The following is a 23278-nucleotide window of genomic DNA, read 5'->3' on the forward strand; positions in this document are numbered from 1 at the left end:
TTGCCTTTTTCATTCCTTATTTGTACTAAAACTGTTTCCCCATCTTGGCTTCCCGATCTTAGTTCATCACAATGGAACTCTACTGAGCTAATACCATCATTAACTAAGAGAACCACACCTGCACCTTTTGCTAGTTTCTTATCAATTCTAAATGTCCTCTACCATTTAAGATTGAGGTCCGAATCCATGTTATTCTACTGCCACATCTCTGTAATGGCTACCAGGTTGCATTTATCAATTTCTATTTATCTCACAATTTATCTGCTCTGTTTCAAAGGCTGCATGTGTTCACATACAGATTATTCAGTTTCATCCTTTCACTCTTTTTGTGAATTGTGGTGTTATCTGTTTAGTGAATCTTAGATTCCTTTCCTGCACAGTCTGCTTATCATTTACTGCATAATACCTTTTACTTTGTCCTTGAATCTACTCTTTGATTTATCACATTTTCTCAAAATTTGATCCCTTACTCTTGATCATTTAGTTTAAAAACCTCTCCACTTCCATAGTTATGCAGTTGGCAAAATCACTGGCCCCAGCATGGTTCAGGTGGAGACAATCCCATCAGCATAGTTCCTTAGTGCTTGTGCCACAGTCTCTCCAAATCTGGTACTCGTGCCTTCGGAAACATTATTTTTTCAGAAGTAAATTCTGTGACATTGTGTCATTATTTCTGCAAAAGTTTAAAATATTCTAGAACTTCATCTATCATAATATCTGTCCAATAAAGCTTTGACAAAGACAGGTGATATAAATGAGATTGCATTTAAAAGTGCAATAAAATGTTTCACTTTGTGTGCAATAAAATGCTCTTAAATAAAAGGAATTGTGGCTTGATGCAGAATACCAATTATTCTTGAGAACTTAAACGATAAAAGGGATCACTCAGAAAGATGCTAGAAGTGACCTTTCATTTTTCCTATTTTGTGCGTTGAGTTATTCATAATTTATCCCTTTTTAAACTTCTCAAAAGTGATATAAAAGTCATTTTTAATAATAGTTTTGCAGATACACGCAATGTTTGTGACTCTACCACTTGCTTCATGTAACATATTTTCTTTCAGACTTTTTGACACCATCTTGTTATTTCCACCTTGTAATTAAATTTCCCTTTTGATTTTTAATTAAGGTGATAATTAATTATCACCCATGCAGGACTGCCCAACTCAGAGACCTTTTGGTGCCAATCTGTCCTGATACCTAACTAGCTGGAGGGAATCATACTATCTTGCCTGTCATGACATAATTCCCAAGTGTTTCAGACCAGTCATTTTCCTCACTGAATTGATTGTTCCCTATTCCCCCCCCCCCCCCCCACAATCCTCCAACCCAGACACATCGAGAGTCAAAAATGACAGTCTTCCCATGCTCTACACAAACCTCGCATCACACGCACATCAGATACCTTCCCCCTCCCACTTGTTCAGCCTCGTCTAATTTCTCAGGCTTAAAGTTGGCCAGATTATCCTCAGACCTTCACCTTTTATTCTGCCCATGTAGTGGGCCTTACTCAACCCCCACCAATGTCATCCAGAATTCCATGATGGCTATACCACGAGACATGCTGATCAAGCACACAGAAGTCTTTAACCCTGGCCCTCGTAATAGACATTTTTCCTGACCAGTCTGACAGTGCAAACCCTGCTCTTGCAACACTCTGAATTTATAGCTAAGGCATGGTAATGGCTTTGTAGTGCAGTGGTGGGATACTTTCATAGCTTCCACATTAAGCTTCTGCTTTTTGAACTTCAGACTCTTTCACTGAGAGGGGCAATCAACTGGATACCAGAGAGAAATTGAAGAATGGTGTCAATTATTCTCCTACACGATCCTTCCTTCTGCTCTCAGCCCCTTTGCAGGGCCCTCCTTCATTTATTGCTGACTTCCTACTCCTTGGCCTTTTTTATAGCCAATTCTGTCTGACACCTTGAGGACCAATATGCCCTTTTCACTCTTTCCAACAATTTGAAAACCTGAAAATAATCTGTCCAAGCCCAGCACCTCCTAAATAACATCAAACCCAAAACCACATTCAGTTCTTCCAAAAGTATTGCCACACCTCTGTTCTACATTAATAGACCATTAAGCCCCTCATTAGTGTATGCAAGGAACTTCCTGCCTATTGAAGGCAGTGCTTTGGATTCACAAACATTAGTCAAGGTCAATATAATGCTGAATATATTTCAATCGTCCTAGAGTGCAGAGTATAGCTTTGTGAGTTTGAACCATTGTTGTGTATATTTTATGGATGGAAAACATGCACAAAGAGGACTATTTTCTAACTCCACATCTTCTGACTCATCATGAAAATACCATGGAAGCTCTGAGAGTTTATAGCTAATATATGTCTATGCACATTTCCTGTTTACAAAATTTTCACTTCCCTTGGAAATTCCACATTCTTTGCTGAAGATGTGTGTAAACATACCATCCTCTGACCTTTAGTTTGTGGTAGCACTCACATTTTGTTGTGTATAAAGTATTGAATCATCCAGCTCCCCAGTCTGTACTTTGGAGAAACACCTACATTCTATTTCCCTGCTAATCAAATTTCATTACAGTTTCATACCTTTTAGAAAGCTTTTAAATCATAATAAAATCAATGTATTTGAACAAAATATATGACTTTAAATTGGGACTGAAGTATGTGTTCATGTCTTGGTTTAATTACCCATTGCTTTCTAATTTTGATTCATTTGAAAATTAAACTTGTTCTTGACTCCCTGTGTGAAATGCCATGGTAACTTCACTGGTGTGTTTATATCTATATGTAATATATTAAATTCCATACATACATATTTCTTTAAAAAAATATATTATATATCATAGACTCATTTACATCTACCTCCAAGTGTTTATATCGATGACCCATTAAGAACGAAGCTTACCTCCAGTTCTAGCCTTCTTTGCATCCCTGAGTTCCTTCACCTTTCCATTGGTGATCATGCTTTCAACTGTCTCTTAAGCTCTGCAGTTCTGTCTGTAAGGCTCTCCACTTTGTTACCTCTCCTCTTTTGATGCTTGTCAGACTTCATTGACCAACTTTTGTTGACTAATGCTAAATGTATTTTTTTCCAATGTTATTGAAATCGTTAAATTGTCAGTGCCAATCCTAAGAAGTGTCTTGGGTTATTTTACAATGTGATAAGTAAGTTCATTTTGTTGCGATAACCATTGCCATTTTGTGGAGGAAAATAGCTTGTGTAACATTACTCTGCTGAGTTGCATCAGCTCCCATGTCTGTCAGTCCCACAGGCTGTTGAGGTTGCTTCGCGATGATACAGTATCCAAATTTCTCTCCCTTTATGTTCATACTAATATTGGAACAGGCAAGATTTATGATTATTTGGAAAAGCATTGTTTGATGGATGACAGTCAGCATGGCTTTGTGAGGGTCAGGTCATGCCTCACAAGCTTTATTGAATTCTTTGATGATGTGACAATACACATTGATGAAGGGAGTAGTGGATGTGGTGTATATGGATTTTAGCAAGCCTTTTGATAAGGTTCCCCATGGTAGGCTCAATCAGAAAGTAAGGATGGATGGGATACAGGAAATTTGGCTGTCTGAATTGGCTAGCCCATAGAAGACAGAGGGTGGTAGTAGATGGGAAGTATTCAGCCTGGAGCTTGGTGACCAGTGTTGTTCCACAGGGATCTGTTCTGGGACCTCTGCTCTTTGTTATTTTTATAAATGACTTGGATAAGGAAGTGGAAGGGTGGGTTAATAAGTTTGTCGATGACACGAAGGTTGGTGGAGTGGTAGATAGTGTGGAGGACTGTTGTAGATTGCAATGCGTCATTGACAGGATGCAGAGCTGGGCTGAGAAGTGGCAGATGGAGTTCAACCTGGAAAAGTGTGAAGTGATTCATTTTGGAAGGTCAAATTTGAATACAGAATACAGGGTAAAAGGCAGGATTCTTGGCAGTATGGAGGAACAGAGGATCTTGGGGTCCACATCCATAGAACCCTCAAAGTTGTCACCCAAGTTGGTAGGGTTGTTAAGAAGGCGTATGGTGTGTTGGTTTTCATTAGCAGGGGGATTGAGTTTAAGAACTGTGAGGTTATGTTACAGCTCTATAGAGCCCTAATTAGACCACACTTGAAATATTGTGTTCAGTTCTGGTTGCCTCATTTAGGAAGGATATGGAAGCTTTAGAGAGGGTGCAAAGGAGATTTACCAGGATGCTGCATGTCTTATGAGGAAAGGTTGAGGGAGCTAGGGCTTTTGTCATGGGAGCAAAGAAGGATGAGGTGTGACTTGATAGAGGTGTACAAGATGATGAGAGACATAGATAGAGTGGATAACCAGAGACTTTTTCCCAGGAGAAATGACTATCACAAGGGGACATAATTTTACGATGATTGAAGGAAGGTTTAGGGGAGATGTCAGAGGTAGCTTCTTTACAGAGAGAGTGGTGGATGCGTGGAATGCACTGCTAGCAGTGGTAGTAGAGTCAGATACATTAGGGACATTTAATCGACACTTGAATGGGCACATGGGTGATAGTAAAATGTAGGGTACGTAGGTTAGTTAGATCTTAGCGTAGGATAAAAGGTCGGCAAAACGTTGAGGACCGAAGGGCCTGTACTGTACTGCTCTATGTTCTACGTTCTCACTGTGACTGCTGCAAAACTGAAACAAAAAGCAGTTCAATAAGTATTGGAATAAATAGGTGTGGATCCATTTTCAGCAGTATCCTTACCTGTTATGTACATTTTATTGTGTCCTGTTAGACAAAATACAAAGTAGGAAAACTCATCAGAAGAAAAGCAGGCTGCTGTTTCTTCCTGTAAATGCCGTCTCATGCTGGCAGCTAATGGAGATGGGACAGAGACTCCGATTTGGGGCAGTCTGTTCGTTCACTGATCATGGGCTTTTCAAGGAACCCATCACATAGCACTGCATGTTTCAGGCATTCTGAAGTGTTAGGTCTCAAAGGCAATGGTATACCCATTGAAAAGGATCATCACCATCAGTTGCCACATGTAGTTAATCACACTCAGATCTCCAAAATATTGATTAGCAGCCAATAAATGTGCTCTCTAGTGGCTGGATTGCTTTAAAATGGGGTTAAAGAAGCAGATTTCAGTCACTGAGTTTCACATGTGGATGCTTATTGGCCGTTACTAACCACGAATAGGTATGAATGAAATTCTCCAGAAATAGGAAGTGTAATAAAGAATTTCTGCAGCTATTGAAGGTGTGGTGGTAAATGTTGCAGCCTGTTTAAACAATATGTATAGGTTTGTGCAGTTAACAATGAGATGGAAATGTGTTGCTGGAAAAGCGCAGCAGGTCAGGCAGCATCTAGGGAACAGTAGAATCGACGTTTCGGGCATTAGCCCTTCTTCAGGACTGAAATCTGCTTCTTTAACCCCATTTTAAAGCAATCCAGCCACTAGGGAGCACATTTATTGGCTGCTAATCAATATTTTGGAGATCTGAGTGTGATTAACTACATGTGGCAACTGATGGTGATGATCCTTTTCAATGGGTATACCATTGCCTTTGAGACCTAACACTTCAGAATGCCTGAAACATGCAGTGCTATGTGATGGGTTCCTGAAGAAGGGCTAATGCCCAAAACGTCGATTCTACTGTTCCCTAGATGCTGCCTGACCTGCTGCGCTTTTCCAGCAACACATTTCCATCTCTGATCTCCAGCATCTGCAGACCTCACTTTCTCCTCAAAGATTTCAACCCGCAGTTAACAATGAACCTCACATCAGTGATAGAAATGGAAACGATTATAAAGGGTAGCATTACAGAACTGTTCAAAAAGCTAAGGCCAAGAAGGAACTGACAATGGATTTGTCATTCATTCATTTTATTCTACACTAATTTTATTCTTTGATTTCACTGTTGTATGTCCCTGAACAAAAAGACAAAGGAGATGGAGGGGATGTTATCTATTTTTCATATTTTAAAAAAGGTGATAATGTTTCATGTAAAATCCTTGTTTTAAAGGAGAAAGCAATGTTATTAAAGGTGAAGTGGAAACATGGATAGAGGGATTAACAAGAGATTAAGAGTAAAAGACGTTTCTCATATTAATAAAATGAAGCTAACAGGAAGTCCACTGGATTGGTATTCTTTTCATTCTTTATAGAAGCAAACAATTTGCATAGACTGGGAATAATGCCAGAATTTACTGGCGATAAATTAGAGGATAAGAAAGTGAAGGAAACTTCCAGATGAGTGAAATATTAAGAAAAACTAACAATTCCCTAATTACACCCTAGAAGCACAAATAAGTTGAGGGATGAAGATAGCTAGATCTGTATAAACGAAATGACAAGAACAAAATGTCATTAAACAATGGCATATTGATTTCTTGGTCTGACGTCCAGGGTGCTCTATACAAGAACAAGGAAATAATTATGAATTTGTACAGGATGCTAATTTATCTTGCTAGAGTATTTTGAATATTTTATGGTGTGGATTTGTTAGATGACCCCAGGAATGAAAGAATTTACTAATGATGAGACAAAAAACTAAAGGTCTGTTCACTTAAGTGGAAGAAGTTATGGCGGGATCTTGGAGTCATGTTTGCAAAAATTGTGAAAGAATTGATAAATCACAAAATAAAATATCTACTGTCTGGTGAATTGTTAAGATTAATTTCACGTGATAAGATTGAGAACCGAGCACAACATCTGATTGAGAGTCCCAGCGAGCAATTATTTTGTGAGTCTTTCTGTGCCTTCATCAGAATTGAACTCTCAGTGTCAAAGAGGAGTACAGTAGCATTGCCAACTGCAATAGATTTTCCTGCCGATTTCACAACACAGTTTTGCAACTCCAATCATCTGAGTCAATCTTGTATTCCCCCATCTCAGTACTTTTTTTTAACCATGTCAACAAAAGTATTCAAAGAAAATTTGAAGAAATATTCTTTTTAATGCCCTATGATTTCTCTTCTGGGTTTCTCACAGCACTGTCCAAAACTTTTATCCACAATTGCCGAGGGAACTCTGTGTTCTTGTGTAGCTCATCACTGGGATCTTACCAACCCCGGTTAGTCCCATGTAAAGTGGTCCTCATGTAGATCTTAGAGTGGGGTTGAGTATGGTGGAACTAAACAACAAACTAAGAGAGTAAGTATCAAATGGCAATAATCCACAATGTTTCTATGGAAGTGCAAGGATCATTTCAACTCCTCTTGACTCCATCAAAATAAAACTTATGAGGATGTTTTGGTATCTGTTTTTGTTTTTGGAGCAGCCTTAAGAAACACTAACTATGCTGCTCAAGAACAAGTACATGGAGCTTGTGCAACATAATCTTTGACCAAAGTACCTGAAATTTGTTCTGGCTTTTCTCTGAGCCTGTTTCAGGTAGGTAGACAGCTAGTCCATTGAAGGGACTCACTTGATTTCGATATCTGAAACACCATGGGCTAAACTTTTCCCCACTCCTGGACTTTGGAATGCCAGTGGCCTGGTGGTTGTGCATATTTAATTGAAATCTCATTCTTTGTACCTGTCATAACTGCTACTCCCACTGGTCGTTCTGTGATAGACACTTTCAATATGCATTAGCTGTTACACTATAGTAAGAATGATACAGCATCTGGCCACAAATTTGTCAAAGCATTTTCCAGGATGATTTTCATTCCCCAATCTGTTTTCTGCAATAATTGACTAAACTAAATCCAAACTAAAAGGCTTAACATAAAACATTTTAAGGTTTAAGAAAATGACATATTCAACAGCAGCATTTATTAATTGGTTTGTTTTTTTCATGTTCTGAAGAAGGGTCACTAGATATTAACTTTGCTTTCTATCTGTAGATGCTGTCAAACATGTTGCGTTTTACCAGCAATTTTAGTTTTTGTTTCTGATTTCCAGCATCCACAGTTCTTTGGTTTTTATATTTTTTAATGTCTTCTTTGCAGGTTTTATTTGGAGTTCTCAGCCGCTTCCAAAAATCCAAAGTTATAAGAAGTCACTCAGATATTTGCTGCTGCTGCATCTGTACAAAATGTTGCCTGTTTCATGTACTAATAACAGGACTAGCATGTGCTTGACTCCACCTGACCAAATGAGTTACCCTCTATTTAGTAAATTGTGTCTGCGTTCCACCTTCCTAGATTACCACAGTCCTGACAGAATAGCTGAAGATGGCTGAACATCTGTTAAATATGCTTACCTGAATATCGGGTCAGAAGGTGCGCATCATTCCTTTCAGCACCATCGCAGTACCGCACATCATTTCCTGCGTCCATTCAGCACTCATAAATTCCTCCCCACCCCCCACTCTTCCCGTTTCTGCCAATCATTATATTCCATTCTTCCAGACAATACCCTCTTGAATTAACCCCGAGCTGGATATGCCCAGCAAGTCTTAAATATTCTCAATGATTTGGCCTTCATGGCGTAAAATGGCAATGAGTTCCACAGATTAGCCATGTTTTGGTTAAAGAAATTCAGCCTCATCTCAGTTCTAAACGGTTGTCACTTCACTCTGAGGTCATGCCTTTTGGGTCCTAGTCTCACCTACTAGTTTCATTTAATTTATCATTATCACATGTACCAAGATAGGATGGAAACTGTTGTTTTGCATGCTGTATAGGCAGATTATACCATACAAAGTGCATCAAGGTGGCAGAATAGTGTGCAGAATCCACTGTTACAGCCATAGAGAAGATGCACAGAGAGAGAGAGATCAGAATTAACATCTGAGAGGTCCGTTCAAAAGTCTGATAACAGTGGGGAAGAAACTGTTCTTGAATCTGTTTGTATGTGTATTCAAACTTCCATAAATTCTATCCAATGGAAACATGTGGAAGAGAGTATAACAGGGCAGGGAGGGGTCTTTGATTATGTTAGTTGCTTTCCCGAGGCAGTGGATGGTGTAGGTGCAGTCAATGGATGGAAGGTTGGTTTGCGTGATGGACTTGGCTATGCTCAAAACTCTGTAGTTTCTTGCAGTCTTAGGCAGATCAGTTGCTATACCATATAATAAAAACAAATTACTGCGGATGCTGGAATCTGAAACCAAAAAAGAAAAAATGTTGGAAAATCTCAGCAAGCCTGGCAGTATCTGTAAGGAGAGAAAAGAGCTGACGTTTCGAGTCTAACAGTTGCAAAGAGTCTTTGTGGATGAATTTCCTTAGCCTCCTGAGGAAGAAGAGGCATTGTTGTGATTTTTTGACTGCAGTGTTGAGTGGACCAGGACAAATTGCTGGCGGTCATCACTCCCAGGAACTTAATGCTCTCGACCATCTCCACCTCAGCACCAAAGATGCAGACAAGGGTGTGCCCTCCACTTTGCTTCTTGAAGTCAATGACCAGCTCCTTCATCTTGCTAACATTCATGGAGAGATTGTTGTCTTTACATCATACCGATAAACACTCAATCGCTTTCCTGTAATCTGTCTCGTCATTGTTTGAGATCCAACCTACAAAGGTGGTGTCGCCAGCAAACTTGTAAATGGAGTTGGGGCCGAATTTGGCCATACAGTTGTGATCATATAAAGATAACAGTGGGCGGGGGGGGAGAGCGAGTATGCAGCCTTGTGGGGTATTAGTGTTGAGAAAACATCTTCACCACATTCTCTCTATCCAGGCCTTTCAGTGTTCTATGAGTTTCAATCAGATTCTCCATCGTCTTTCTAAACTTCATTGACTACAGACCAAGAGTGCTCAACTGCTCCACATATGACAAACACTTCATTCCTGGGATCATCCTTGTAAATCTTCAATGCCAGTACATCATTCCTTTGATATGGGCCCAAACCCGCTCACAGTATTCCCAATATGGTAAGACCAGAGCCTTAAACAGCCTTAGCAGTACATCTTTGCTCTTACATTCTAGGTTTCTTGCAATTAATGCTAACATTGCATTTGCCTTCCTAACTGCCAACTGAACCTACATGTTAACCTTAAGAGGATCCTGAATGAGTGTTTAGGAAATACTCTATGCCTCTTTTCTTCCCACCAAAGTGCATAACCACACAGTTTCCCACATTGTATTCCATCTACCACTTCTTTGCCTACTCTCCTAGCATGTCCAAGTCCTTCTGCAGTCTCCCTACTTCCTCAAAACTACCTGACCCACCACCTATCTTTATGTCATCTGTAAATTTAGCAACAATGCCCTCAATTCCTTCATCCAGATCGTTAATGTATAACGTGAATAGTTGTGGTCTCAAGTTGTGGAACTCCACGATTCATTGGCTGCCATCTGAAAATGACCCCTGAATGTACACATGTGCCATTCAATAGTGACTTTCCAAGACAAAAAGAAAATTTGATAAATTGCGCTGATAGAGAAGCTATTTCTGCTGACAGTAGGTGAACTGAAGACATTGACTTAAAGGTATCCTCAGGATGTTTCAGTGTCTTTGCACTGTTTGTCTTTGGCATTTTCATTTTTTAAAAATTGTTTTTCACAATTCTTTAAAGACTTGATTGAAGGAAATGTTTTTATTGACTTTGTTTTGAAAGGGGGCATATATTTCTGTCAGGGAGAGAATGAGAGAAATGTTTGAATTTAAAATATAAACCTTCTGTAACTTTTGTTTTCTACTCTATTTACCCCAGAAAATGTATTGAGAGAATTCAAGAAAACAGTTGGATATTTAATTGGTTTTAATATGCAGTTGTACTTTGTTGATGGTTTAGATTTTCTTCCAGTGCCATATCTATGAGACAATGTGGTAGAGCTTAACTTTATATAAGTGGATGAAAGTGAATTGGCATATCATAGAGTCATAGAGCCATACAGATGTACTGCGCATGGAAACAGACCCTTCGGTCCAACTCATCCATGCTGACCAGATATCCTTAATTAATCTAGTCCCATTTGCCAGCACTTGACCCACATTCCTCTAAACCCTTCCTGTTCATATACCCATCAGATGCATTTTAAATGTTGTAACTCATTCTATATACACACCACCCTGTATGTGAAAATGTTGCCCCTCGGGTCTCTTTTACATCTTGCCATTCACCCCATCCATGCTCCTCATGATTTTCTAAACCTCTATAAACTCACCCCTCAGCCTCCGACACTTCAGGGAAGATAGTCCAAGCCGTTTCAGCCTCTTCCTATAGCTCAAACCTGCCAATCCTGGCAACATCCTTGTAAATCTTTTCTGAACCCTTTCAAATGTCACAACTTCTTTTCTTGTAGCAGGGAGCTCAGAATTCACGTTATATCTCTTCCTGTTTTCACTTACATTCAAAGTTTTGAATCTCCGTTGCCCATTTCAGACAAGGTCTGTCTCAAAGAGTGAGAAAAAGAGAAGGGTGGTGGGAGGAAGAGACAGAATATAATTAAGAAGGTATGAAAGTGTGTATTTGAAGGAAATGAAGGGAAGCAGGAGAAAGGGAGCATCTTTGATAGTGATGACTTTTACTTGGGTTGGGGCAAGGATAATAGATGGACAATAATGGGTTGAAGGTGAAACAAGTGACTGCAGAGCAAAGTAGAATGGTAGAATTCAGCATTGAGCAGATAATGCAAAAGGGTGGGTTAAGATTAGTTTTGAGAATGAAGTGACATTGGGAAGCCAGTAGGGTAGTGAGAAGGTGAAAAGGTAGACTATTTTAATGTGTCATGACTAAATATAGTACAGACTATTGATCTTTGTGGTTCCATGAGTCAGTTTAATACCTGGACTTACATGGATTGAAATAGTTTTAAAAAGGAACCAAAATACTGACTTCAAATGGCCACAGAGATTTCCTGATCCAAACAGATTGGCCAAATTTCATGGAACTTACATGGATTAGATTGAAGACCCATGAACAAAGAAACCAGTCAAATCAGAATAAATGGGAGGTGTGAAAAGATTCCAATTCCTTATTTGGTTTACACCATTCTGAGAACCTTTCGTGATGAAACATCAACTGGAATTATCAACCCGGACACAATGACCTCAACAGGCATAGCTTATACAGTCAACTTGTGTTTCTAGTAGTGCTTTGGCAGACCAGGAAGGGATGAAATCAAGAATACAAAACTGAACAACAACTGAGAAGGCAGTCAGTCTGAAGAAGCAAAGTGCCTAGCTTAACATTAATTGTAAAGAAGAATCAGAGGACCAAGAACTTGGAAGGATAGCTTTAGTTACTCAACACCGCTGAGGTCCAAGAGTTCAATGAATCAGCTGTGGTCATGGTTAAAACATGAACACACAAGGGACTCTAAACTGTGACTATAGATACATGGCCACAGATACCTGGAAACAACACTACTTGGAAGTTTCCCTCCAAGCCATTCACCATTCTGAATTGGAAATATATCACTGTTCATTCACTGTCCTTGGGTGAAAATCCTGGATTTACCTCCCTGATGGCATTGTGGGTACACAAATGGACTGCAGTGGCATCTCACCACTATCTTCTCAAGAGGAACTAGGAATGGGCAATTCAGTTGGCCCAATCAGCAATGCTCACATCTCACGAATAAATAAAAAAAACTTATCTTCCTTTGTACTGGAAATTATCTATTTAACTTTTATAACTTTGTACTGATGTGTGTTTATGTATGAAGGTCCAATGTACAAAGGCCCTGTGTTTGACATTCCATCTTTATTATTTTCTATGAGATCGACAGGTAATAAAATTGATTTTTCTTTCACACAAGAATATTCTGTGATTGACTCACGGAAAAAAAACTACATTTTAATTGATAAAGGGAAGTTTTGTGCTTAAAAGATCTTAAATCTTTTTCATTACCAAATGAGGAGGTTGAAAACAGAGGAACTGGTTTATCCTTTCTCACTTGATCCTAACAAGTAGAACTGATCTGGTGAGGAGAAGCTTGATTAATTGCAAGTGGGGTTGGAAACAGATGCACTAAGGTCATGTTTTCACCACAGCCCTGTATAAATGTAGATATGTGTTTAAATTGATTTAATATAGAACACAAACAAAACAGTTATGTTGGCAGAATTGATTTAAGAATGCAGATCTTATATTTCAAGCATGTTGACACTGTGATAACAGCTTTGGAGAAGGATGAAATTTTACACAATGGGACAGGATATATGTCCGTCTGGATCTGTGTGTTCAGCAGTCTCTTTAATGACCTAAGGGTCATTACATCCCAACAAAGTTAAACTCAGTAAGAATTTGACAATGTATGTTTATTTTCATAATTGACTAATTGATATATGAAGCAAATTTCAGCTAGGAACTTCAGGAATATTCTTCACACAACTCCCTAGACATAGAACTGGTATAACTTCCTAGACATAGAACTGGTGTGTGTGTGTGTTGCTTTCTGAGGCTTGAGATGGATGTTGGGAAAACAATAAATCAAGTTAATTGTCAAATGATCATCAACAAAGCTCTTCCTTTTCCAACTCTGTTATTAGAAGTAGAAAAAGGATATTCATCCCAAAGGCAGCTGCAAACATTGACCACTGCCCTCTTTAGAGGAGCTGGAATGTAGCTCTCTTGTGGTGGAGTGGGAGTGTCCCTACCCCAGGAGCAGGAGGTCTGGGTTTAAGTTCCACCTGTTCCACAGTTGTATAATAACATCTCTGAACAGGTTGATTAGAAAAATAGGTTAAATAAACAAAAAAAAGGAGCTGGGTAAACGCAGAATCAGCTTTTGGTTGCAGCTCTTTCACAGCTGTCTAATGTAAGAGAGAAGATTAAATGAACACCAGTGCCTAAAGGCCTGTTCAGAAACTTGCATTATTGGCTGATTTGAATCTTATGGCTTCAGTTATGAATCACTTAGCTAAATCAGGGATGGATCTGTTTATGAGCAGCCCTCACCTTCGCACCTCTCACACTTACCCCATCATGCTAATGTTCAATGCTTTACTTTATGAACTGGCAAACACCACCCCGCACCCTTTCCCATCCTTCATTTGCACCAACTCACCTTCCATCTACTTCCCTCTTCTTTGCTTGCTCTTTTTCTCCACACTCTCTGTCATTTTCTACTTCTAGTCCTTTACTATTCCTCCTTCCCCGTTTCAAATGTATGCTTGCATTATTGGCTGATTTGAATCTTATGGCTTCAGTTATGAATCACTTAGCTAAATCAGGGACGGATCTGTTTATGAGCAGCCCTCACCTTCGCACCTCTCACACTTACCCCATCATGCTAATGTTCAATGCTTTACTTTATGAACTGGCAAATACCACCCCGCACCCTTTCCCATCCTTCATTTGCACCAACTCACCTTCCATCTCCTTCCCTCCTCTTTGCTTGCTCTTTTTCTCCACACTCTCTGTCATTTTCTACTTCTAGTCCTTTACTATTCCTCCTTCCCCGTTTCAAATGTATGAGTCATAGAGAGATAGACCCTTAAGTCCAATTTATCTGCGCCAACCAGCTATCCCAATCTGACTTAGTCCCATTTGCTAGGATTTGGCCCAGATCCCTCTAATCCTTTCTTTTCACATACTCATCCAGATGCCTTTTAATTGTAATTGTACCAGCCTCCACCACTTCCTCTGGCAGTTCATTCCATACACGGACCACTCTCTGCATGGAAAAGTTGCCCCTTAGGTCCATTTTAAGTTTTTCCTCTCTCATCGTAAATCTATGCCCTCTACTTTTGGGCTCCCCCATCCTTGGAAAGGGCCTTGGCTATTCACCTTATCCATGTCCCTCATGATTTTATAAACCTCTTATAAAGGTCACCCTCAGTTTCCAATGCTCCATGGAAAAAAAACCCTGCCTATTCAGCATCTCCCTATAATTCAAAACCTCCAGTCCCAGCAACATCCTTGTTATCTTTTCTGCACCCTCTCAAGTTTAACAATATCCTTCCTCTAGAAGGCCAACCAGAATTGTATGCAACATTCCAAAAGTGGCCTCATCAATGTCAAGTGCAGCTACAACATAACATCCCAACTTCTAGACTCAATGAAGTCAGGCATGCCAAATGCCTTCTTCACCAACCCATTTACCTGTGACACCACTTTCAAGGAACTATGCACCTGCACCCCTAGGTCTCTTTGTTCGGAAACACACCTGGTTTACCTTACCAAAATGCAACACCTCACATTTATCTAAATTAAACTCCATCTGCGATGCCTCAGCATTAGCCCACCTGATCAAGATTCCATTGTAATATGAGACAACCTTCCTCATGTTTTGGTGTCATCTGCAAACTTCCTATATCCACTTCCAGAACATTTATATAAATGACGAAAAGCAGAGTCATTATCTCTTCACTTTCTAACCACATGTTTAACCTGGTCTTCATACCCCAGAATAACACCATAGCAGATTGAAAATCAGCTGGAATATCAATGGGAATTGTGTCTACAGCATCCTCGCTACATCAGAGTTATGTGTCTCTCAGTAATATTACAATTGCAGCTGCTCCTGTCTCAAGAACATTTACAAACAGAATCGCTTTCTGTTAACTTGCCTTGGAGAAAAAAGTGTTTCAGGTTTTACTGAGGTTATAGTAGAATATTTAAAAACAGGTTCTGGTGATTTATCTGTAGTTCCTGTTCAAATCCTGATTTCATATACTATTCTACTCAGTGATACATCATATGGATCTGTCTCACACACATAAAAATTCTGATGAGGTGCTATTATCAATCAAACAGACTGAGGAAATGAACTAGACATCGTTTCAGAACTATGACGGTGCAGGAAATGAGAAAACAGCTGCATCACCCCCTTATGAAATGTGTCAGTCCTCTTTTTGTTCTGGAACATGCTATTCCATTTTCTAAATATCAGCTCGAAGGTATACGATACCAAAAGTCAAGCCCTCTCGATTACAACAACCTAGCAAAGCTCTTGCTGTCAATAGTAACCCCTATAATGTTGCAAATGAGGAAGAACATGGAGGAATGAGAAAATGGGAATAGCTAGATATGATAGGAAAGACATTTCAGCCTGTTAGAACATTGAGCAAGAGGTCTGTAAAGATAGCAATTCAGAATGTGATTACTTGCAGAAATAATGGGGAAACTTTCTCATGTTAGAGTCTAAGGACAATGAGCTGTGATATTTCTCTTGGGAGAGTTACGTTACCGTGTCCTCTTCAAAGTGTTTTACACTTACTTTGATCATTGTACCTTTTTCATTTAATAGAATGTGGACATCACTAGCTAAGCTAGTATTTATTGCCAATCCTTAACTGTCCTGAGACAGAGTGGCAGCCTAGACCATTTCAGAGGGTAGTTAAAAATCAACCACATTATCTGCAGTCACACATTGGGCTGACCAGGCAAGGACAGCAGATTTCTGTTTTTACATAACAACCAACAGTTGTAACATGACCAACGTTATATTCTAGATTTTTATTCAATTTAAATTTCACTATCTACCCTGGTCTGATTTGAACTCATATCCCCAGAAGATTTGAGTGTGGAATTTTGGATTACGGCTCAGTGACATTACCACTACACCACTGCCAATGCGTCACCTCCTGTTGTGACCTTCAGCTATCTATCAGTTAGAGTTATAGAGCTGTACAGCATGGAAGCAGGCCCTTCGGTCCAGTTCGTCCATGCCAACCAGATATTCTAAATTAATCTGGTCTCATGCTGCCTTTTAAATGTTGTAATTTTACCAGCTGTCACCACTTCCTCTGGCAGCTCATTCCAACCACACATCACCCTCTGCATGAGAAAGTTGCCCCTTCAATGCCTTTTATATCTTTCCCCTCTCACTTAAACCTATGCCTTCTAGCTTTGGACTGCCCCACCCCAGGGAAAAGACACTGTCTATTTACCCTATCCATGCTCCTCATGATTTTATAAACCTCTATAAGATCACCCCTCAACCTTCAACACTCCAGGGAAAAGAGCCCCAGCCTATTCAGCCTCTCCCTGTAGCTCTAATGCTCCAACCCTGACAACATCCTTGTAAATATTTTCTGAACCCTTGCATGTTTCATAACATCCTTCCTTTAGCAGGGAGACCAGCCATTTGTGCTGCAGTGTTAAGCCAAGCTAATGAGCATAGTTTTACTGGATTAATAACCTGAGCAACTATTGTAAAAATTAAATACCAATCTTGACAGGCAATAGTTATGGACCTACAAAAGTATTTTTGATATTTCAAGATGGAAGGAGGCTATTTGACCCATTCTGCTTGAATCAGTGCCAGTTCCATTTTAGTACTATCTATTCAAGTGATAATTCCTTCATTTTCCTTGAAAACCTTTAGTATCTTTCTATCTTCAACTATTTATTTAAATCCTATAATTGACTATACCCCCACTATAGGAATATGGTCATTCATCATTATCTCAAGGGCAGTTAGGGATTCCTGATGAAGGGCTTTTGCCCGAAACGTCGATTTTGCTGCTCATCGGATGCTGCCTGAATTGCTGTGCTCTTCCAGCACCACTGATCCAGAATCTGGTTTCCAGCATCTGCAGTCATTGTTTTTACCCCATAAATGATAACTGTCAGCCTTGCCAGCATTATGGCAGTCCCTGGGCATGGCTCCCCCCTCCCTAACCCATCCTCCATTTGTCACAACAAGATTACTTTAAAAATAATCCCCTTCATAGTGGATACTTTTCATCCAGACCAAAGGAATTTAGATTGTAAAAGCAGCCAATTGAATTGGATTTCTTGAGTTAATGAAAGACTGAGTAGAAAGTGAGGACTGCAGATGCTGAAGATCAGGGTTGAGAGTGTGGTGCTGGAAAAGCAAGCAGGTCAGGTAACATCTGAGGAGCAGGAGAATCGACATTTCAGGCATAAGCCCTTCATCCTGATCACTCTGAATGAAAGACTGAGTTTATTAGCTGAGTTTATTAGCAGCTAACCATGAGATGAAATAATAATGCAACATGTATACACGTGAATTAGCAACAGGAAGTGACAAAAAAGTACAAGTTAAAAAGTGTGGATCGGTCCCTGAGTTATTTGTTGCAGTTGTTACAGTGGATGTTCTTGAGATTGGTCATTGAACAGCCTTTTTTTGAGATTTTTGGCTTTGCAGGTTGATTGAAATTGTCTTGTCTTGGTTCTTTTCGACAATGGCTAGGTGGCAGTCCCAAGTCTCCATTATCGAAAAGTACATTTAAGTCGTCATTGGACAAGCATATGGACGTACACGGAATAGTGTAGGTTAGATGGGCTTCAGATTGGTATGGGGGAACAGGATTTGGTGTGCATTAGGACTGCAAAAGCAGTAGAGTTTTAAATGGCATCTTACAACACTTGCATTTGATTATCTATATGCTTATAATTGCAGCATTAGTATCTTCAACCATAACCTTTGGAAAGCTTTTCCTGAACCACTACACTTCTCTACCACTATATATATATAGCTTCTTAAAACTTAACTCTTTAGCCAAGCTTTTGATTGGCTGCCCTAACACCTCTCTATGTGGCTGTGTGTCAAATTCTGTTTGTGAAGCATGTGGCATGTTCCCAGGCTTTAAAAAAGTTAACAAAAATGCAAAAGTTATTGGTGTAATGAAAATGCACAATTAAAATCTTTGGTACATTTTTAAAATTTCAATTTACAGATAACTTGCTACTCACTAAACCATTCATGCATTTGTAATTATGATAAATTAGGCATTCCATCAGGTTGAATAATTTAAATATCTAAACTTCCCCTTCAAAAATGAAACATCCCAGTGTTTTTGGATTAAAGAAGAGTATTTTCTGTTGAAATTGAGGGAAAATACTAAATTTGTGAAATCAATGCAAACACAATTGCTTTAATTTCCATATCTTCCAAGAGTTTAAAGGATTATAACCTATACATTTTATAGAATACAAGACCGTAATCCCATCTGAAATGAATTGTTATAATTGGTTTACAGTGAGTTTCTAGTAAGCAAAATTTCTTACAATATTCAGAATAGGGAATGTGTAGTTTAAAAACGTAACCTTTATGAGGAAGGCCTGAAAGTCATGTGACTTTCATTGCAAATTTTCACATTTTGAATCTTCAATGCTTTCTATGTATTTTTTCATACAGGAGCAATTTTGGACCTCTACCTAATCACGGACCTCAATTCTTCGAACGTATTTCCTCTTTCCTGCGTGTCCGGTGAGCGTCGTTCTGATGGACCTGAACTTAAAATGGAAAAGGACAGTTCGATAGTTCAAGTGAAAAAACACAATTTCAATTATGAAACTGACTCCAGCAGACACAATGGCATCCAGGCGACAGGCTCCAGTAAGGATTGGGAACAGGTGGGGATCTACTACTGCGAAGGAAGACGACAGACAGAGAAAACTCACATTGTGACAATTATCAACAGCAATGCAGGTAATCTTTGGAACAACAGCTAGACAGAAACAAAGTGGCTTTGACTGAGTTTTAATTCGGTATTGATGCTTTCTGGCACATAAGCGGTTCTAAAACAGTTTCAGTCAGGGAAATCATCACCCATGGTTGAACTCAAGTTAAACACCTTGTCAGCCATTACTCTTACCTCTGAGTCCTAAGGTTCTGTCTCCAAGTTCTCATTCAGGGCTTGAACATGAAAATTAAGGCTGGCATTCCAGTGGTGCATTATCGAAGGGATGCTGTATTGTTAGAGGTGCCATGTTTTGAATGCAACATCAAATCAAGACCTCATCTGCCTGCTAATGTCAAAGATGTCTTAGCACTATTGTAAAGAGGATCAGGAGAACTATTCTAAATGTCCCAGTCAATTCGTTTTCTCTTTCTTTTCTTTTTTAATGTGGGTTTGGAATTTTTATTTTGGGTGGTATCACATTCTCAGATACAAACAGTCTGATATGCAATTCCATTGCAGGAAGTGGAATTCAGTATTGGGCAAGGCAAATAATAAATCTAATCTTTACTTAGCTGTGAAGTATTCCTTTATTGATAGGTTTAAAACTACTGTCTTTTGCAGCCTGCATCTATTACCCCCCCATAACCTTCGGTCTCCCTCCTCTTCCTTCACCATTGCAACCTGCTTCTCCCTGCTCACACCTGTAGCTCTCTTCTTAATCTGTCCTCTTTTTCATCTCATTATGAATGTTCCTTTTTCTTGACTGTCCATGCAGACCACTTGTGCTGTCCCTTTCTTCCTGCTTGGAACCCTTGTTCTTCCCCCATGGCAGCCATCTTCTTCACCCATGGCAGCCATCTTCTTCATTCATGGCACCCAAAGTGCTCTCTGAGCCCTCCTTGTGGCTCTTGGAATTCTGGGGGCGATCCAGCGAAGGTTTGCAATAATGAACCTGGGGATGAAGGGCTTGTCATATGATGGAGTGGTTAAGGACTCTGGGTCTGTACTCAATGGAGTTTAGAAGAATGATGGGGGGGAGGTTTTAATTGATATTTTCAGAACACTGAGCGGCCTGGATATAATGGACATGGCGAAGACGTTTCCACTAGTAGAGAAACTTGGACCCAAGGGCACAGCCTCAGAATAAAGGGGATGATCCTTTAGAACTGAGATGAGGAGCAATTCATTCAGCCAGAGGGTGGTGAATCTGTGAAACTCAGAAAGCTATGGAGACCAAGTCATTGTGTGTGTTTCAGACAGAGATAGATAGGTTCTTGATTAGTAAGAGGATCAAAGGTTACAGGGAAAAGGCAGGAGAATGGGGTTGAGAATCATATCAGCCAAAATTTCAAATGGCAGAGCAGACATGATGGGCTGAATGGCCTAATTCTGTTCCTCTCTTTTATGGTCTTTTGATTTTTTGGAATCTGAGCTAATTGGATAGTATTTAATATCATACTAAGGATGACAACTGAAATCTTACCAAATATGTTTGTTATACAATTTGGTTCTTCATATTTTTATTAATTCAACATGCCATTTCTGTATAACTGGGTGACTTGAGCCCCCTCTAGTGCTCAGATGCTCAGTTATATAGAGAATAATCATATTTTTCACAGCATTCCATAACTCAGCTATCTCTTATGATTCTATAACGTATCCAGTTCTATCCAAAACTGTGGATACTGTAAATCTGAAATAAAAGCAGAAAGTTCTGGAAAACGTCAGCATGTCTGGCAGCATCTTTGGAGAGAGAAACAATTAACGTTTCAGGGTCCAATGTGTTATTAAGTTATAGAAAAGCAAAATACTGTGGATGCTGTAAATTTGCACTGCTGGGAGTTAATGGTTCGAGTCTGGTGTTACTTCTTCAAAACAGTTAATGTTAAATCTATTGCTTTCCACAGATGCTGCCAGATGCCGAGTTTTTCCAGCATTCTCTGGGATTGCATTAGTATTTTTCAGCCAAATTTCCACAGGGACACCAGAGAAAACGACTCCTATGTCTCTACGTTTAGTAACTTTTTCAACCATCAATGCTAACATCTCCATGTGGTGGTATTTATTGGGTAAATCATCATCTATAAATAGTTGTCAGATCTGTGTTTAACTTTCTCTGTCACGATTAATATCCACACTGTCTCATTCTTCTTCCTCAGTCATTAACACTGCCATTTTTTTATGGGATTCTTTTCTGTCCTTGCCCAAGGACACTTAAGAGTTAACCACAGAGCTGTGCATCTGGTGGTGAGGGAAGGTTTCCTTTCCTGAAGGATATGATTGAAACAGATTTTTCTTTTTCAACAATCCTGTATTTAACAATGGTTACAATTACTGATACTAGACTTCTATTCCAGGTTTACTTTAGAACTGAATTTACGTTCCTCAGCTTTAATGATGGGATTTCCATTTTTTTTATTAATCCAAGCCTCTGAATTACTGAGGCAAAAGTGAATACTGCAGATGCTGGAGATAGAGTCAAGAGTGTGGTGCTGGAAAAGCATAGCATCTGAGGAGCAGGAAAATCAACGTTTCGGGCAAAAGCCCTTCATCAAGAAACGTCGATTTTCCTGCTCCTTGGATGCTGCCTGACCTGCTGTGCTTTTCCAGTACCACTCTCTTGACTCTTGATTAATGAGTCCAGTGATACAGCTTCCATACTTAATACTGTGCTCATACATGTACCCTACTCTGTTTGATCATTCTTGTTTAGCCATCACTCGAGGTGTTTATGTTCATTAACTCACAAATCTCCGTCACCTGTCTCTATCACCGTCTCCTCCATCATGACCAGTTGTTTCTGCATTTGGTAACTCCTCCTCTAGCATCACTAGCAGTGTCTGTGTTTGCTGGACACTGCCGCATCCTCAATAATCACTTGGAAAAATAAATTCTCTTTTTCCATCATTGTCATTGTAAATTTTCCACCACTGAGTCACATTGTTTCAACACATAACATGGTTTTGTTTTGACATTCCAGCTGAATTCTACCCAAGCAAGCTCACAACAACAGTGAACAAGGGGGAAACAGCTCTGCTTGTAGTCCAGAAACTGAATGCTGTGAATGAAGATGTCATGTGGAAGTGTAATGGTGAGTGAAACAATCCATTCTTGAACTTTCCCTTCAGCTGTGTGTCAGCCTCCCTGCAGAGAGGCTATTAATAAGAATACAAGGAATAGGAGCAGAAGTAGGCCGTTTGGTCGTTCAAGCCTGCTTGGACATTCAACAAGATTATTGCTGATCTGTCCCAGGCCTCAACTGCTCATTCATGCTAAGTCATCATAGCCCTCAAATCCCTAATTGTTCAAAAATCAATCGATCACTTCTTTATTGACTTTCAGTGATGTAAGCTCCATAGCTCTCAGGGGTAGAGAATTCTTTACACATTCACTATCCTCTGGGAGAAGAAATCCTTTTGTATTTCATTTTTACATGAGTGCCTCCTTATTCTTTTTTATTCTTTCACGGGATGAAGGCATCACTGACTAGGCCAACATTTGTTGCCCATCCCTGATTGCCCAGAGGGCAGTTTAAGAGTCAACCATTTTGCTGTGGATCTGGAGTCACATGGATGCCAGACCAGATAATGATGGCAGTTTCCTTCCCTAAAGGACACGAGTGAACCAGCTGATAATCGACAATGGATTCACAGTCATCGTTAGACTCTTAATTCAAGATTTTTATTGAATTCAAACTTGATCATCCGCCTTGGTTGGATTTGAACACAGATTCCCAAGATATTACCCGGGTCTCTGGATTAACAATAAAGCAATAATACCACTAAGCCATTGCCTCCCCTAAACTCTGTAACTATGCTCCCTAGTTTAAGACTCCTACACTCAGTAGAGACACCTTCTCAACACTTACCCTGTCAGGGACCTTCAGAACCATGTCTGTTGTAAAACATAGCCCTCACTTGATAGTTGGATAGTGCAATTCCTACTTAAAGGGTTTCAAAGATGTTCAGTGCAACTTAACCTAATGTGCAGGTTGAGAAAGACAGTGGTGTCGCTGAGGAGATGAAATGATGTTCAGGGCAGGGGCACTTAAGTAATATAGAGGAGAAAGTGAGGTCTGCAGATGCTGGAGATCAGAGCTGAAAATGTGTTGCTG

General features: G+C 39.6%; 1 protein-coding gene across 2 annotated transcripts in view; it reads left to right on the forward strand.

The window, feature by feature from the left end:
- Positions 1-23278, forward strand: part of tie1 (tyrosine kinase with immunoglobulin-like and EGF-like domains 1) — an 89599-nt gene that overhangs the window by 10487 nt on the left and 55834 nt on the right. Inside the window, exons 2-3 of one of the 2 annotated variants that reach the window (XM_043698905.1) lie at positions 18897-19190; positions 22145-22255. In XM_043698905.1, coding sequence (XP_043554840.1) covers positions 18897-19190; positions 22145-22255 — 405 coding nt within the window. Of the gene's footprint in view, positions 1-18896; positions 19191-21184; positions 21234-22144; positions 22256-23278 lie in introns of those variants that run through there. The other variant, XM_043698906.1, reaches the window with a different exon arrangement.

The sequence above is a fragment of the Chiloscyllium plagiosum genome, chromosome 11 (assembly GCF_004010195.1).
Source record: "Chiloscyllium plagiosum isolate BGI_BamShark_2017 chromosome 11, ASM401019v2, whole genome shotgun sequence".
Classification (NCBI taxonomy): Eukaryota; Metazoa; Chordata; class Chondrichthyes; order Orectolobiformes; family Hemiscylliidae; genus Chiloscyllium; species Chiloscyllium plagiosum.